The 18,796-nt window shown below is 44.0% G+C and overlaps 3 protein-coding genes across 5 annotated transcripts; 2 read left to right on the top strand and 1 right to left on the bottom strand.

Moving 5' to 3' along the window:
- The first annotated feature begins 161 nt into the window (after positions 1–161).
- On the top strand, positions 162–12,724 carry sws (patatin like phospholipase domain containing sws). 3 transcript variants are annotated; one of them, XM_017067665.4, is made up of 11 exons: positions 162–952; positions 3,850–4,587; positions 4,785–5,716; positions 5,776–6,347; positions 6,823–7,241; positions 7,804–8,079; positions 8,261–8,447; positions 10,643–10,759; positions 11,340–11,551; positions 11,699–12,043; positions 12,107–12,724. In XM_017067665.4, the coding sequence occupies exons 1-11, from the start codon at positions 851–853 to the stop codon at positions 12,503–12,505; spliced, it is 4,299 nt and encodes a 1,432-aa protein (XP_016923154.2). In that variant the 5' UTR covers positions 162–850; the 3' UTR covers positions 12,506–12,724. The 3 variants fall into 3 exon arrangements, with proteins under 3 accessions (XP_016923154.2, XP_016923153.2, XP_036677195.2); XM_017067664.4 differs by lacking the exon at positions 10,643–10,759 and adding an exon at positions 9,663–9,779 and having other exon boundaries at positions 163–952; XM_036821300.3 differs by lacking the exons at positions 162–952; positions 10,643–10,759 and adding exons at positions 3,754–3,789; positions 9,663–9,779.
- Positions 12,725–13,130: 406 nt separating this feature from the next.
- On the bottom strand, positions 13,131–13,829 carry LOC108004632 (uncharacterized). Its single transcript, XM_017067572.4, has one exon. The coding sequence runs from the start codon at positions 13,704–13,706 to the stop codon at positions 13,161–13,163; it is 546 nt and encodes a 181-aa protein (XP_016923061.2). The 5' UTR covers positions 13,707–13,829; the 3' UTR covers positions 13,131–13,160.
- A 129-nt stretch (positions 13,830–13,958) lies between these two features.
- LOC108004654 (uncharacterized) lies at positions 13,959–18,367 on the top strand. Its single transcript, XM_017067609.4, has 2 exons — positions 13,959–14,094; positions 14,490–18,367. Exons 1-2 carry the CDS (start codon positions 14,070–14,072, stop codon positions 17,804–17,806), a joined length of 3,342 nt encoding a protein of 1,113 aa, XP_016923098.3. The 5' UTR covers positions 13,959–14,069; the 3' UTR covers positions 17,807–18,367.
- Positions 18,368–18,796: the final 429 nt, after the last annotated feature.

Raw genomic sequence — 18,796 nt, 5'->3', positions numbered from 1 at the left:
TTGCAATGAACAGAAACTTTTGAATAACCGTTCTACTTTTCTAGTCACCTGGGCACACTGATTGCCAGCTGTGATATAATCGATGATTATCGATGTTTGTCAACTGGAAACAAGAGCAATCGATACTACGATCGGCTATTTCCCATCTCTAGTTATTAGAACCAATAACAAAAATTCTAGAGTGCATTTGAGTTTATTAGTTTGTAGTTATATAGCAAAATGCTCGTCTATTTCGGCTCACTAAATTAAGGAAGTTGTTGTAGCACGTTGCCACGCCCCCACCCAAAACAGTCGACCACCCCCCGCCTCCGCCCACAACGTGTGAGAGAGATAGAGGGATTAAAAGCAACAACAACACATAAAGAAAACGAAAGATTTCCGCAAGGAACCACCAACAAAAACAACAATTACTTTGGTGATTCTCGTAACGGCAAAAACAACAAGAGAATAAATTTAAATCAAAAAGAACTGTGCTCTCTGCTGTTGTGCATGTGTGTATGTGTGTTTAAGCGGTGTGGTGCGTGCATTACAATAATTGCACAAAATTCAAGACAAACGTGGGGCGGGGGTGTCTGTAAGTGTGAGTGCGACAGAACGCGACCTATACAGAGGGAGAAAGAGAGACGGCAACAACAAAGGGCTGTGATTTTTTTGACCCCTCCCCCGCCCCCTCACACAAACTTGCGTATTTACCAAATAAACGGGACACACCAACACAACACAAGCCTCAAAAGCTAGAACAACAAATCGAATAGTTTTGCTGGTGATTTGAGAGGGGTGGAGAGGAGAGTGTGAGTGAGTGGGAGATTGGAAGAGTCGCTGGAAAAGTAAAACTGGCAGAGAGAGTGCAATGGATGTCCTGGAACTGCTGCGCGCCAGCGCCACCGGCGGCTTCAACACTCTCTTCTCGGACGCATGGTGTCAGTACGTTTCGCAGCAGATCACAGCAACGGTAAGTGCACTTCAACCTTTCTTTGTCTTTTTGTTTGCTTTGGTTTGCTTAGGCAACGATAGTGAGTCAGTTAAGTTTGAGTTTAAAAAAGCGGCTGTGAAAGAGCCAGCAAAGGATAATAAAGGCAGCTGGAAAGCTTGCTAAACGATGAGAGGGGGAGGGGAGAGCCAGCCAGGAATACAGCTGTTAGGGGTTTGGATCCACACTCAAAGAGAGCGGGAAGAGAGAGAGCAAAGCTGTTTGGAAAGTGGATCTTAAAAGGACAACAGCTGAGCTGAATATAGGAATTCATTTTAAACTTGCAAATTCACTCTTATAACTCATAATTTTCTATATAATTTTAAATGTTCATAATGAAAACGGCTTTATTTTTGTGATAACATCTATGAAGATTAGGGTGCCTGATAAAAAATCACTGAACGAGCAAGCAAAGCAAGTCTTAACGGCTAAAGCAAGGAAAACAAACTTTCTTAGAAAAACCACTTGAGTATTGAACACCTGTTGGAATATTAAATGGTATTCTGTCTGGCACTTTTTCCAAGTGTGTGTGCCATAATCTTTATGGAAATTTTCAAAAAAAAAATGTACTAAAATATTTTTGGCTAGACGACATCTTTAATCATCTGTAGGTAATAAACTATATAATTACAAACCACCTGTTGAAGATGAAACCATCAATCAGATTTTGAGTACTTCAACATATTAGTGATAAAATCCAACAAGTTGTGGAATTTTTAGCCTTTTCAGATTAATTTTCCATTATTTTATAAAACCTTATCAGCTGTTTGGAATTAGAAAGAGAAACAGGATTCCAATCAGCCACAAAGGGTTCGTGTCCCAGCTAAATGATAAGAAGGCGAAAGGCAGGAAAAGAAAATGCAAATGGGCAACTTCCGTGTTTTGATTTGCTGCCTTCAAATCGAAATTGTTTTGTGGCCTTACATAAAACGAAAGAAAAACAAAAATACAAAAACCCACTGACTACAGTAGCCACATGATAACACCACACACGGCCACCCAATAATATTGATAAAGTCGGCCTGACGACCCCGAGAAAAAATAGACGAAAAAAAAACTAAACCACAAGAGCTGATAGCTATAACCGATTGCTAATCACAAGCACGTGCAATTGTGGGCGGGGGGGTGCGTACGAAATCAGTTTTCAATAATTCAATTAACCCCTTGGGGCCAAATCAATTTAGACGCCTTGTGATTGTGACTATGCGAATTTTATCTTTGTTGCCGTTGCCATGCGTGTGTGTGTGTGTCGGTCCGATTAGATCCAAGCAAATCCAATTGGATATCTGCGTAACTTCGGCTTCCAATTAGACCGACTGAGTCAATTGAAATTTATGGCATTTCTCTTGTACATTTTGCAAACCTGTTGTAAAAATAAACTGTAAACAAACAATAATGGCAAGGGGTAATATAAAGGTAGCAGTGGGTACACAGAGAGAAAGATTGGCATGTGACTGTAAAATTAAAGGCAATTTCATAAAATATTTAAACTTGATATCTTTTTTTATCATTTAAAAAAAAAAATATAAAATATAAAAAATATTTCTACAGTTACTAGCACATAAATTTGATATTTTTGATGGTCAATTCCGAAAATAAATCCTAAGAAGCAAAATAAATATATAAAATCATTGCTAATTTAACCTGTTAAAGTGATAATGAAAAACGTAACTATCAAGCTGAAGCTCTTTTAACTGTGTAGTATCAAATGCGAGAGTACAATGCGGAAACTGCAGATAATAACAAATGGGGGGCAACAACAAACCATCAGAGAAACTACTGCCTCAACAACAACAACAACAACAAAACAAGTGCAACGACGTCGCGTCGTCGTTTCAATGTCAAAATGCTGAATGCAATAACAATTGCAATAGCAGCAACAAAAACATAAGGAAAACAACAACAAAGCACAGCTGATGGATTGGCTTGATTATACGGGCGTGACACTAGCTGGAAATCAGCTTTTGGGAAATTACAAGTGTCTTTGTGCTGAATAATTCATCAAGTGTCTCTGTGTCATTTTAAAAGTCCACTCAGTGAGAAAAAGCCTATGAAAATGGTGACAGACACGAAATAAAATTCTTTTGATATTTTATTACTTTAGATTAGATTCCTGATCTTGGAAATTGGAACTCTTCAACCTTTGGTTTTTATAAAAAAAATATTACACCAAAAATTTTACTCATGATATCATCATAAATATTAATAAAAACACATCTTCCTAAAGAATTCGCGAAATTTTTCCTTCTTTTCCAGTTGCAATTTAAGAGCTACCTAATTTATTTCGAAAGTTTGCCCGTAAATTTTAATTTTTCTGATCAATTACAGAATTATATGAGCGAAGAGTAGCTGGAAATTAGCTTTTGGGAAAATACAAGTGGTTTGTGCTGCATCATTGATGTAGTGAAAAAAGCAGGCGTATACCATATGGAATGAATTGGTTCTTCTACTGAGTTTGACTTCACTTTTATTTCGCATTTGGCGGGATTTGCGTAAAAACATCTCATCTCTTAAAGCACTGGATGTTTTATTAAACAGCTTACGGTTATCATGCTTATCTGTTCTTTAATAACGCCAAAGAGAAGTTTTAAAACTTTGAAAACATGCTTCTTGACGCCTCCCTTGCAACTCTGTGAAATATACCAGATTTCGTCCTAATATTAATAGTTCTTAATCGGAACCAGTTCGATATTAAAATAAGTTTTAAATTCGGCCGCATGGAAAGTCAAAAAGTCAACCGCTTGACAGTCAGATATTTATTCTATTCTGTGCAGTGAATTGTGTTAGATCGAATTGCGATGAAAGCTTTTAAAATCAAAGTAAGAAATCAACTGAATAAGCTACTAATATTGTGCCTTTCTTTACCAAATCTCCTGCAGATGTACATGTATTGCGCCATAGCAGTGCTGGGCTTTCTGTTCCTGGCCTGGTTCATGTACTTTAAACGCATGGCCCGTTTGCGCCTGCGCGACGAGCTTGCCTTCATCCGTTCCCTGAGCGCCGTAACCTCATCCGGCGGAGATCTGCGCGGCCTGCGTTTCCGCAAGCGCGACAAGATGCTCTTCTACGGACGTCGAATGCTGCGCAAGATGAAGAACGTTAGTGGTCAGATGTATAGCAGCGGCAAGGGCTACAAGCGACGGGCTGTGATGCGATTCGCCAGGCGAATCCTTCAGCTGAGGCGCGACAATATGCCGCTGGAGATGCGCACCGTGGAGCCGCCAGCGGAGTATCTGGAAGAGACCATCGAGGGCAGCGATCGGGTACCACCCGATGCCGTTTACATGCTGCATGGGATCCGCATCTTTGGTCACTTCGAGAAGCCTGTCTTCCTACGGCTCTGCAAGCACACCCAGTTGCTGGAACTGATGGCCGGCGATTATCTGTTCAAGATTACCGATCCGGATGATAGCGTCTATATCGTCCAGTCGGGCATGATAAATGTGTATATCTCAAATGCGGATGGCAGCACTCTGTCGCTGAAGACGGTGCGCAAGGGCGAGTCGGTGACCTCGCTGCTGAGCTTTATAGATGTCCTGTCGGGAAATCCCAGTTACTACAAAACAGTCACCGCTAAGGCCATTGAGAAATCGGTGGTCATTCGGCTGCCCATGCAGGTGGGTTTCACTTCTTTAGGCATTACCATTATGTATTATCAATGACCTTTTGACATTTGGATTGATTTGAAAAAGTCTTGGCAATCCTGAGAAAAAAGGGTTGACAGGTTAACAAAATATAAATGTATACGCTTTATAAACATGTTTGGAATGAACTTTGAACTAAAATGCATTTGTTACTTTCTCTCCACTTTCAGGCCTTCGAAGAGGTGTTCCAGGACAATCCGGACGTGATGATCCGGGTCATCCAGGCGATAATGATAAGACTACAACGAGTTCTCTTCACCGCACTGCGCAACTACCTTGGTCTAAATGCCGAACTGGTGCAGAACCACATGCGCTACAAGAGTGTCTCCACCATGAGTGGACCGATCAACTCGCAGTCCTCGCAATCCTCACGCCAGGCGGCCAATGGTCCGCCCACGGTGATCACTCAACTGAATCTAATGCAGTCTGCTGCCTTGGGTTCGGTATCGGGATCGGGTGTGGCAGTGACCTTGACCCGAGCACCGCCTTCGCCATCGCGTCATTCGCGCGAAGAGCACACGCTATCCGATACGAATCCCAATACGGATGGCAGTATTCAGGGCACTAGCAATCTATTCACCGAGGTGCACGGCGATGCGCCAAATGCAGATCTATTCCATCAGCAGCAGCATTCGGTGGGCAATCTGTCCACGCGTCGCGGTTCCATCACCCAGATGACGCCCGAGGGCTCGCAGGCCAGTCCTCAAGCACCGGGAGTATCGCCCTCGATAGACATGCGCCTGGTGCAATCCTCAGCGGTGGACAGTCTGCGTAAGGAGCTGGGTCTGCCCGAGGAGGATGCCCACATCATTGAACCCTTTGTGGAGATACGCGAACTGGAGCCGAATGTCACTTTAATCACCGAAGGTAATGCGGACGATGTTTGCGTGTGGTTCGTTATGACGGGCACATTGGCTGTCTACCAGAGCAATCAGGATGCCACGCGTGCCAAGCCGGACAAGAGCGACCAGCTCATTCATTTTGTGCATCCCGGGGAAATCGTTGGCGGACTGGCCATGCTGACGGGAGAAGCCAGTGCCTATACCATTCGATCGAGGAACAACAGCAGGATTGCCTTCATCCGACGTGCGGCGATTTACCAGTGAGTTTGGAAAATAGCTATACTAAACCCAAGTACTATATCTTTGATTTCCTTGACAGGATCATGCGACAGCGACCCCGCATTGTTTTGGATCTGGGCAATGGGGTAGTACGCCGCCTATCGCCGCTGGTGAGGCAGTGCGACTACGCCCTGGATTGGATCTTCCTTGAGTCGGGCAGAGCTGTCTATCGGCAGGACGAGAGCAGCGACAGCACATACATTGTCCTAAGCGGACGCATGCGTTCGGTTATCACGCATCCCGGTGGCAAAAAGGAGATCGTCGGCGAATACGGCAAGGGGGATCTCGTGGGCATCGTCGAAATGATCACGGAAACGTCGCGCACCACGACGGTGATGGCTGTGCGCGACTCGGAGCTGGCCAAGCTGCCCGAGGGCCTGTTCAATGCCATTAAGCTGCGCTACCCCATCGTGGTCACCAAGCTGATTAGCTTCCTTAGCCACCGCTTCCTCGGCTCGATGCAGACGCGCTCGGGCAGCGGGGCGCCGGGCGCGCCCGTCGAGGCCAATCCCGTCACGCACAAGTACTCCACGGTGGCCCTGGTGCCCATCACCGACGAGGTGCCGCTGACGCCCTTCACCTACGAGCTCTACCACTCGCTCTGTGCCATAGGTTCGTATGAAACCAGTGAACTCTACAGTTCGTATGCCAATAATTATTGATAATAGTTTGATTGATTGATTCTTAAAGCAGCAGGTTGTTAGGTGTAGCTAGTAACAAGGAGGAAAATCCTATAATCCTATGATTTTTTGACATGCACAGACGTTTTAAAACCATTTGGTTTATGCATTTCCACTAATTTGACAAATACACATTTTTTATAAATATTTTTTAGGATAGAAAAAGCATGTTCTATAACATTCTTAGAGTCAATAAACTTATTGAGTAAGTTGTTAAGCATAGGAAAAGGTAATAAGAATTTAGAGTTCCAAAACACAGTCAGATTTCAGCTTATAGAATATTTTATACTTTTTCCGCTATGATTTATTCAGAACACGATGGATAAGTCCGGTAACGTTTCACATTGCTGCACTGTAGTTCCGAAATGCCAGGTGATTTTAATGTTCTTCTTCTGTTTCTTGACTAGGACCCGTCCTCCGTTTGACCTCCGATGTGGTGCGCAAACAGCTCGGTCCAAACATCTTCGAGGCGGCGAACGAGTACCGGCTGACCTCGTGGCTGGCCCAGCAGGAGGACCGGAACATCATCACCCTGTATCAGTGCGATAGTTCGCTGAGTGCCTGGACACATCGCTGCATGCGCCAGGCGGACGTCATCCTGATTGTGGGCCTCGGCGATCGCTCCTACCTGGTTGGGAAGTTCGAACGTGAGATCGACCGGCTGGCGATGCGCACGCAGAAGGAGCTGGTCCTGCTATATCCGGAGACGACCAATGCCAGGCCGGCCAACACGCTCAGCTGGCTAAATGCCCGACCCTGGGTGACCAAGCACCACCACGTGCTCTGCGTCAAGCGCATCTTCACGCGCAAAAGTCAATACCGCATTGTAAGTTAATTTATCTTTGAAGTCTTTAATCGTGGGCTACTTTCTATAATTTTTTAAGCCATCTCTAGCACCAGGAATTGGTCAGTTAATCAGATTAAGATGTCTTTCTGGAAAAACACCATTGTTTAGATTATAGTACCAAAACATATCGCTCTGGTAGTTTATCGCTTAACGATGGCTCCTTTATGCAATTAAACTTCCGTGGCGCCACTTTAATAAAGATAACACAACCTGATTTCAAGGACAACTAACCCAATATCAAATGTTTCACCAGAAATCATTAAAACGTGACATGTCACGTCATACATAATATTACTACATATCTAAGACAATTAACATTGAACTAATAAGCGATTTGACATAAAGATTAGCATGATAACCCCAGAGATTAGGTCTTTATTGCCACCCTTCAAATAATATTGATGTCTGACGTAATTTTCGAGATAGGGTAATGATTAATGCAAATCTGTTTGAATAGATACATGTTATATATAGATCAGTGTTACAAGAAAAATTAAGAATATTTATTGGTAAACTGACTCACAGATCTCTTGTCTTACAGAATGATCTCTACAGTCGCGTCTTGCTGTCCGAGCCGAACATGCATTCCGACTTCTCGCGTTTGGCCCGCTGGCTTACGGGCAACTCGATTGGCCTTGTCCTGGGCGGCGGAGGTGCGCGCGGTGCCGCCCACATTGGGATGCTGAAGGCCATCCAGGAGGCGGGGATACCCATCGACATGGTCGGTGGCGTCAGCATTGGCGCCCTTATGGGAGCCCTCTGGTGCTCGGAGCGTAATATCACCACGGTAACGCAAAAGGCGCGCGAGTGGTCAAAGGTTGGTTCTTAAAATACCATTTATGTATATTAGGCCTAGTTCGGGTTTTACTTAATTTTGTATTATTTAAACTTTGAGTTTAGTGGACTTTCAATAGTTTGAATAAGTAAATTCCAGAACGGGCAATTCAATTCCTATTATATTTTACCATAACTAAATTACTTAATTATTTAATATTTAGAAAATGACGAAATGGTTCCTACAACTGCTGGACCTCACCTACCCGATCACATCGATGTTCTCCGGACGGGAGTTCAACAAGACGATCCACGACACTTTCGGGGATGTGAGCATCGAGGATCTGTGGATACCCTACTTCACCCTCACCACCGACATTACCGCCAGTTGCCATCGCATTCACACCAATGGTGAGTCAGACCGGCTCCGCATTTGTCTTCTCGCTCTCTCTCTCGCTTTGTATGTGTCTGTCTCTGTCATTATCTGTCTCTTTCTATTCTGTTTTTAGCGCAGTGGGTATCGGTTAATAGGGTTTATTAGTTATTGGAATTCTTTTTGGAAAATCAAAGATTTTAATTTAAATTTCATTTGGTTTTGGTAATCATTAAGATTTGTTTTGTATTACATTTTACACAGTAATCACCGCAAATTGATCATTGTTATTTAAATGGTAAAGATATTAGCTTAAATTACATTTGGTAACAGTTTTTAATCGTAAAAAGTCATTTCAAATTATTGCAATATAACATTTTTGCGTATAATTTAAAAATTTGATCTTGACTTAGACATTTAAATTGACATTAAATAGATTTAAAATAATTTTTTTTATAATACTTCCTCTGCTTTACATTTTGATTTGCTTTTATTAATAAGAACATTTGGTTTTTGTTTAAACGAGCTTATCGAAAATAATTCCTGGGACTTCCTTAACTAATAATCCCTTGGTTCCTTCTTCCAATTTGCTTTTGTTATGTTCTGTGATCCCTGATCCTCCTTTGATCCTTTGGTAGCCTTAGAACTGAGTGTACCCAAAAATGAAAAAAAAATCCAGACAATGAGACACACACACGAGCACGCACCCACCCACCCACAATCACACACAGCCTCATTCCATGGCCCGCAGTTTTTAGAGGCAATTTCACATTTCTAACTGTTCTTTTCTGCCGTGGAATCAATCGACTTGTTATCGGCGTTGCGCTGCCAATCGAATGTGCTGTTATGTTTGAATTTGAAATTTAGCAAATTAAATCAAATCTCATTGTTGTTGCTGTTGTTGATGTTGTTGTTTGGAAAGCTTGTGCCAAAAATGGCAAATCAAAAATCGGCTTTTGTGCTTTTTGCTAGAGGCTAAACTTGTTGCTCCCCCATAATAACCTCCCAACCGCTGCCCCCATTAAAACCCATTCCATTGGTGCTCCCCATCCCAAAAATCTTCATTTAATTTCCCATATCCTCGCCCAAAAAAATGAAAAAAAAAAGATCGCTCAAAGCAATTTTCTCTCAATCTCTCTTATTTTTCTCTTCTCCTCCCCCTAAAAACACAACAAAAATCACACCTAAACAAAAACACACACCTACCGACTTATCATTGCTGGCATGTGTCTGTCGTTGATATATAATACCAGGATCTCTGTGGCGTTACGTACGCTCCTCCATGTCGCTCAGTGGTTATATGCCGCCGTTGTGCGATCCTAAAGATGGGCACCTCTTGCTGGATGGCGGCTATGTGAATAATCTGCCAGGTAATTAGCACTTAGCACTTAGCAACTAGCAAATACGATTTAACAAAAAAAAAAACAAAAAAAAAACTTAACCCCGAGCGTTAATCCAAGTTCTCACTTTCAATTTCCAATCTAGAGCTGAGTTTTTCGGCACACAGAGCGCGCAGAGTGTTGGAAATTCCACTTGTTCGATCATGCTTGCCTGCGTTCCGAGTTCCACGTTCCTCACGTTCCATTCCATTCCGTTTTGCTCCGTTTCTTGATCCCCTGTATCCTCAAAAATCCTTGAGATGCTGTTATATTTGTTGTTCTTGTTCTTATAGATGTATAAAAGTTTGAGAGTTTTTTTGTGGGCTGGCAATGCTGTTGCTGCCTATCGATAGCTTCGCGTCGCCTGCATTTCTAACGGTAAAATCGCATATGTTTACACCCTCTGTCTCATTCCCACCCACATAAACACACCAGACAAAGCACATTTACAAACTTACACCTACACCTACGACTGAGTGCACAAAGTTTCTTTGGCTTTTCTTCTATCTTTTTTAGTTTTTGATGGTATTTTGAGTTGCATTTTAGTTTGATTTCCCATTTCGTTGTTTTTGGCCGTTTTGTTGTATGCGTATAAGTAAAACCGATTTCATTTGTAGTTGTAGCACTGAGATAAACCGTTATTTCGTGGATAAAAGTGTGTCTTTCTCTCTCTCTCTCTCTTTATTCTTAAAACACATGACCTCTCTCTCACACAAACACACCACAACAATTGAATAAAACAAAAAAAAACACCAAAACTCACGTGTCCGTGTCATCGAATACAATCCACAATGTTGTACTGTTGTCGTTTTGTCCCACCTGTGGTTTGCCAACGGTGCAAAAAAAAAAATCAGGTCACCTGTGGCGGTACTGCCGCGCCAGCATGTCGATTGCCGGCGTTTTCCCGCCATTTTGTGATTACCGCGACGGCCACCTGCTACTCGATGGCTGCTACACGAACAACGTGCCAGGTAAAACGATAAAACGGCATCCACCTCGGCGTTCCACGATCCACGCTCCAACGTCCACAACGATTGCAATTCCCATTCCAACGCTCTGCGCCGCCCCTGCGTTCGCTCGTTTTGGAAATCGAATTCCAAGAAAGACCCCCCCAGCATCTCGGTTCTGTTCCAAAACCTCTGTTCCATTCCGATTAAATTTATACCACATAACCTTAACCTGAAGAATTCGCGAAATATATTATTTTAATCGATAGAGATAAAATCGGATAGTACTTGGAAATAGTTCTGATATGCTGGGGGGTAAGAATAAAATTAATCCAAAAGCGTTTATAACTGCGTTATACATTTTCGTATATCTACATATGTATTATTATTAGTTTAAAGAACTATTTAACTGTTTTTAAAATAACTTTTAAATTTATAAAGTGAAAAAATATAATACTTCTAAAATCGCAGCTGTAAACGCATTTTTTAACTGGTAATACCAACAAGAAAATGAAAACTAACCAACATCTGCATTGCATCCACATCGACCACCCAAAACACGACACGCATGCTCGCCACCCCATTTCCTTGGTCACCGATTTAGCCGATGTGATGCACAATCTGGGGGCTGCTCACATAATCGCCATCGATGTGGGATCACAGGACGACACCGATCTTACCAACTATGGCGACGACCTGAGCGGGTGGTGGCTGCTCTACAAGAAGTGGTTTCCCTTCACGACGCCTGTGAAGGTGCCCGACTTGCCGGACATCCAATCCCGACTTGCCTATGTGTCCTGCGTGCGCCAGCTGGAGGTGAGTTTTCGTCCCTTGGATCTGAAGATTTCGCGGTTTCCTTTTACAAACAGCTTAGAGCTCAAGAATTCGCGAAATATAATACGAAAATCTTATAATCTAGCCATATTTATCAAGACTAATCCGATATCTATATTTCTTTCTTAGGAGGTCAAGAACTCGGACTACTGCGAGTACATTCGACCCCCGATCGACAAGTACAAGACCCTTGCCTTTGGTAGCTTCGACGAGATCCGTGATGTGGGCTATGTGTTCGGGAAGAACTACTTCGAGAGCATGGCCAAGGCGGGCCGGCTGGGCCGCTTCAACCAGTGGTTCAACAAGGAGCCACCCAAGCGGGGCAACCACGCCTCGCTCAACGAGTACACGTTCATCGATCTGGCGCAGATCGTGTGTCGACTGCCGGAGACGTACGCGGTGAACACGGCGGAGCTCTTCAGCGAGGACGAAGACTGTGATGGCTACATCTCGGAGCCGACGACTCTCAACACGGTAGGTTGATTGAAAAATCATTGGAATATCAATGGCAGTTACTATCAATCCACTTCTTCACAGGACCGACGACGCATTCAAGTGCCGCGTGCTGGCAACTCGTTGTCCTTCTCCGAGACTGAAATGGATTCAGATCTAGAGATTGACCTGAAGCTGGAGCGCAAGACGGACAAGTCCACACAGTCCACACCGCCGGCGACCAGCAGGACCAGTTTGCGCGGCAAGGAAGAGGCTAGAGGCTATGTGGAGGAGCATCGTGATCGCGACTGGCACTGGGGTGCAAAGCACAAGGATGCGACTGACGGTGGGGCCACCACAGCCGCACACACTCTGACTGAGCAGGAGCAACTGCAGCAGCAGCAGCAGCAACAGGAGGATCAGGACGCCAGGGCGGAGCAGCTGGTGGACAAGGACGAGGACAAGGAGAACAGGAGCAGCGCGAATAACGAAACCAAAAACTAGCTATATAGACAAGCCAACCGAGGCGGGATATCTACTCAACAAAATGCAGAAACAGCAACAGCAAAAGCAACAAGCCGAGGACGACGAGGTGCCTTCCGCTTGCCCGACGCCCAACGGCAAACACTTCACCAGCAAACCAACCACAACCACAAACTACTCAATCATCCAATCTCCAAAACGAAACAAACTAAATAGCAATGACAAGGAAATTTGTTAACCTCTAGGTTTTATAGCAACCAAGACTTAGGCTTAGCTTAGCATATGGAATACCCACACCCCACATCCCGAATCCTCATTCACAACACAATCACACACACATTGTAATGGAGGCACAAGAAGTCCACAAACTTTGTATATACATATAGTTATATATTTTTACTGAAGCAACCGATATTGTAGCCACGAAACTGAGACTCCTTTGCAATGAACCCCCTAACAAAATCCCGCCCCCCAATTTTGCCGCACACTTGTGTAGTCTCTCTTTTATTTTAGGTAAGCAAATTCTTTGTTTAATGGTCGGATTTTTTTTGTAAGTGCAAGCAAATAAATTTAAACAATTGAAAGTACAAAAACAAGGAAAGTGGTTTATTGTATTTAAAAAAAAAAACAACTGGTTCTAACGAAACATTTATTTTGATTTGGAACGAGGTACAAGTCAAATGGGTTTGCCAGCGTCCAAGAGTAGTTCGTCTAGCAGCTCGGCCATAAAACGAGGATCCACCACGAGGTAGGGTTCCTCCACCTGACCAGGAGGACTCCCGTGCTCCAACTCACAACAGTTGACGGGATAGAAATAGACATACTCCTCCATTTGCTGGCGGGGCTGGGACGATCCTGTGGCATCCTGGAGCTGCACATGCCGTCGACCTGGTGGCTGATGCATTTGCAGCCGATGACCCACGACAAGCAGATTGTCCTTGGATGATGAGAACTTAAAGGATTTGTGCGGTTGATTCCTTCTTTTCTGTGTCGTCGCCTGTTTTTGGTTCATCGGCATGGCCACCTGCTGACCGCCGCTCATCCGCATCCACATCCGCTGGCCGGGATCGGCGGCGTAGGGCGGCTGCAGGAGCGGATCGTGGAGGAGCAGGTCGCTGGACCGCTTGCCCGTCAGCCGCTTGAGGCGTCTCCCAATCCTGTCCCACTCCTTCCGTTGGCGCTGATGGGCCTGCTGCAGTCGCCAAAATGTTTTCTCCTCCATAATGGGCCCGTATTTTTTTTTGGTTATTTTTTAAATTTCAAAAAGGTTGTCCTAAAGTTCCCTCCGTATTTTTACAATCGAAAAATGGTCAGACGCTTGGAATTTAGCTAGCCTGAAAGCCAAAGTCCAAGTAGGCCTATTCCTTACTGTCCCATGTCACATTTTAACGTCGTTCGTCTACGGAACCAAAATCTCAGTCTTGTGGGAAATTTTCACGTGAAAAGACCTCGTTTTCCTTTCTTACTGCCGAATCGACTTCTAAATTATTATTTTTTAACTGAAATTTTTACCGTGAAGCCGGTTTTGTATATTTTTTCTCGTTTCGGGCTACCGCTTTTTAGTTTTTGCTCGAGATATATCAAAATGAAAAGACGCGGAAATAATAAAGGTAAAAAAAGAGATAATATCAGAATTTTGTGTTTCTTGATCATATTCGCGATTGAAACAAGGCAATAAACAATTGTTTTTAGAAAATTTTTCACGTTTAAACCCATTTTTTTTCATTTTTCTTTTTTTGACAAGTTAAATTTTTTGTATAGTCACTTTTGACGTGTGAGCTGCCATACAAAGTAATAAAATTATTTTATTGACAATCAATTTATAAAACGCTTTCTAATGCTGAATTATAAATATATAATACACATTTTTAATGATTTTTAAAAATTTTAAACCGTGAGTTTTATATATAACTGAAAAATAAGTACATTTCCAAGAGGTTTAGCTAGAGATAATAAACATAATGCAAAACATCCTGATTAAATGGGTCCACTTCCTTAATTTCAGGAAAGTCTGGAGCCGGCGTGCTGGAACTGCACCAAGTGAAGCGCTTGGACATGTCGGACCAGGTGGCCATCGTGAAGAGACCTAAGTACATGCCCAATCTGCACAACCTGGTCATGCCGCAGATATGCTATGAGCACTCCAACCGCGTGGTGGCCGCCCGCCTGTCCATCGAGATCCATAAGCACGACCAGGATGCGGCCGATTTCTTTGAGGGAGCGGAGGCGCCCTGCTTGAATGTGCCGCGCACCCTGTTTCCGAATCGCGCTCCTGTGGACAAGATCATCTTTATGCCCAGACTGCTGCTGCCAGTGGGCTTTGATGCCGGTGGGGTTTTTGCACCAGGTGCCATCCCAAAGCGTTTCTATCCCACGGGTCTGATGCCACCCAGTCACAAGGGTCCAACGCCGCCCCTGTTCGTGGGTCTGCGCACCAAGGACTTTCAGTTGTCGGTTGAGGTGCAGAAATTGCTGGAGATGGTGCCTCCAGCAATTACCACGGTGCTGCCCACCACGCCACCGAAGATGGAGACCAAGATCGACATTGGTTATACCCCGAATTACAGGCCACCGCCCCTGCCCAACGCCACCGCCAAGGATCGTGCCGCCGAGGGGCCCAGCCTGGAGATGCGTATGATTCGCCATGATGTCACCCTGTCGTTGGTTTATACCACACCGACTGCACCGAAGCCACTCTCATCCTATCCATTCCGTCATCTCCCGGTGCAATACAACATCTATACACCGGATCTATCCAATGTTCTGATGGTCATGTCACGCGTATCCAACCTAACAATGGCCATTCTCTCCACCATCGTGCATCCACATGCGCCGGCAGTGGCCATGGCCACCATGGGCGATGAGGAATGCCCGGATTTCGAGCTGCCCTCGGAGGTTTTCCCCACCTGTGACGGCCTCAAGCGTCCCATATTTCTGCCCGAGCGCTTCCAGCCCAAGGGATTCAAGGCTGGCTGTGTCTTCAAGCCGGGCAGCCTGCCGGAGTCCTTCTTCAGGGGAAATTTTTGGAAGGCCGGAACACCACAGCCACAACATAGCAATGGCATAACACCACCGCTGTTCGTGGGCCAGTTCACTTGCGCAAGCGCGGCCAGTGCCTTTTTAAAGACGATCCAAGAGGAGGGCAACCAGAAAATGGCCGATGCATCCGGATCCTCAGCAGAGGCATGTGGATCTGGGTCTGTTCAGACCGTGGAGTTCAACCCAACGAAGGTACGCTGCATGACCAAGGGCTTCTTGTTGCTAGAGACCGAGGATCCGGCCACACCACCGGGTGCACATAGCTTGAAGAACTACCTGCATGCCTACAATGCTGGATGCTTTGTGAAGGTTACACGCGAGGAGGTAACCGAGGACCTCGAGGAGCCTGAGGAACCCATAGTACCCACCGCTTTCTCGAGAATCGGACTGCAGTGCTGTGCCGTATGCCGTATGGATCCAGCTAGATGTATCATGAACCGCACGCGAAGCCCAGATAGTACGGATACGGAAGAGTTCTTTCCGGAGGAACACAAAAAGGAAGCAGAGGAAAAGAAGCCTAACGAAGCTGGATCTATCAATAACCAGTCGAAAACCCCAGATCCGGAAGGTTTGTCAGAAATACAACTAGATGATACATACATTGTAACCGATCCAGAAGAATGCTTCGAGGACAACGGAAAGGAATTAAACTCTACCGAACACGCAGCTGGATCCATTATTAACCGACCGGGAACCCCGTTTCCCTGTGCTTTGCCGGATATAATGCTACATGATAAAACATACGCTAAAACAGATCCAAAAGAATCCCTTGAGGGGGAAAATGGAAAGGAACCGAAGGTAACGAAGACTATCGAATCCACTAGTATGAACCGACCGGGAACCCCAGTTCCCCGTAAAATACTACTAGATGATAAAACAATCGCTAGTACACATCCAGAAGAATCCCTTGGGGGGGAAAACGAAAAGGGACCAAAGGAAATGAAGACTATCGAACCCATTGCTGGGTTTATTATAAGCCGACCGGGAACCCCATATCCCGGTGTTTTGCCAGAAATACTACTAGGTGATAAAACATATCCTAGTGCAGATCCAGAGGGATCCATTGAGGGAGAAAACGGAAAGGAACTAAAGGTAACGAAGACTATCGAATCCACTATTATGAACCGGCCGGGAACCCCATTTCCCCATGAAATACTACTAGATGATAAAACAATCGCTAGTACACATCCAGAAGAATCTATTGAGGGGGAAAACGGAAAGGAACTAAATGAAGCGAAGACTATCGAACCCATTGTTGGTTTTATTATAAACCGACCGGGAACCCCATATCCCCATGGCTTGCCAAAAATACTACGAGATGATAAATCATACGCTGTTGGAGATCCAAAAGAATCCTTTGAGGGGGAAAATGGAAAGGAACCAAAGGAAACGAAGACTATCGAATCCACTATTATGAACCGGCCGGGAACCCCATTTCCCCATAAAATACTACTAGATGATAAAACAATCGCTAGTACACATCCAGAAGAATCCCTTGGGGGGGAAAACGGAAAGGAACCAAAGGAAATGAAGACTATCGAACCCATTGCTGGGTTTATTATAAACCGACCGGGAACCCCATATCCCGGTGTGTTGCCAGAAATACTACTAGATGATAAAATATACGCTGTTGGAGATCCAAAAAAGTCCCTTGAGGGGGAAAACGTGAAGGCACTAAAGGAAACGAAGCCTACCGAATCCACTGCTAAATCTATTACAAGCCGCTCGAAAATCCCACATCCTTATGATTTTCCAGATCCAGAACCCTTTGAGGGGCCTAACCGTAGGGAAGCCAGGAAACGCACAAAACCCATCGATCTAAACGAAACACGATCCTCAGCTGGCACCGAATCCACTGATTATAACGCAGAGTTCCTGATGAATGCCACTTTTAGCACAGATATAGAAACGGAATCCGATATGTTTCCCGACGCCGAACTGGACACATCCCTGGGCTCACTGGGTTCACTGGGCTCACTGGGCTCCCTGGGAGACGAGAAGTTCCTGAAGTATTTCAAAATTGATAGCGACATTGATCTGATTGCCGATGGTGTGGCCGATTTGGGCCAGGCCGAGATGAAGCTAATATTCTGCGAGGAGACGATGACCGACGACAATGTCGGCAAGGCCCTGAGTCAGTTGCGTCAGGTTCTCGAGGAGCGCGACGAGATTCGCGACCACACCGACCAGCTCTACCTGGACCATGCCCAACGGATGGAGGACGACTGTCGCAGGGCCCTGCGAAAGTCCACGCGCTGCCGAGATTGCGGCAAGATCCACTAAGATGTATTCGAAATATCCATAGAGATTACATAATCACGTTCTGTTTAAATGGTTTTTCAATTTTATTCAGGGTTTTCGGTTTGTCACTCAGAATGCACGTTTACAATATATCATTTTTTTTCGGTGTACTAGAGTACTAGTGGGGTTGTGGGTGTGTTTTGTGTGGGTGTTTTGGGTGTGTATTGCTGTGCTGTGCCATTTAATCTCTTAAATCATGTGTATTCTTGTATTTGCAGAGTAGTATTTAGTTAGTCTAGGAGGCCAACCGAAACATCTAGATTTGTATAACTAGCAAAAAAAAAAAAAAGAAGTCAAATATGTTATATTAATATATAATTATACAAGATGCAGCTGCGCTTTCAGTGTATTTACAATTCGTAGCAGATTTTCGCTTGTCATTTTGGGTAACTCACTTGCAATTGCTCTATAACTCGATGGAAATTGATATACCAATTATTAGACAACCAGGTTTCGTGGAGATAATCACTTCAAATTTTGTTTTTTTCTTTTAATTTCTTGAAAAACCTTATACATTTATATTTCTAGTTCTTCAAATATTAGCTAATCTTTGCAGTGGGTCAATTTGATCGTTCAAAATAAACATTTGGATGTGCTCATGTTTTTGGCTAAAGCAATGCCGAACTTCCATCGCCTACATAACACACAATTTGTAAAACTAATAACAAATTCACTTCCGATCCTAGCGTTTCGAATTCAGATTGCCCTCTCTTTGAATCATGTTTTTCATCCTTATGCATCCACTCTTAATTACAAAATATTTATGATTAATGGGGTATTTGCAAACTAATTTCTACGCATTTCACAATTCGCTTTTCGTTTATTGTTTTTTTGTTTTAAATTTTTTTTTCGTTTTTATAGCATTAAATTTAGTGTATATTGTATTGTATATATATATATAATAACTATATAATCTTTTTTTCATTTTTTACATGCACAAACTCATGAGGCCAATGTAGACAATTGTTATAT

This window comes from Drosophila suzukii, chromosome X (genome assembly GCF_043229965.1).
Source record: "Drosophila suzukii chromosome X, CBGP_Dsuzu_IsoJpt1.0, whole genome shotgun sequence".
Classification (NCBI taxonomy): Eukaryota; Metazoa; Arthropoda; class Insecta; order Diptera; family Drosophilidae; genus Drosophila; species Drosophila suzukii.
This window is presented reverse-complemented; position numbering and strand designations above follow the sequence as displayed.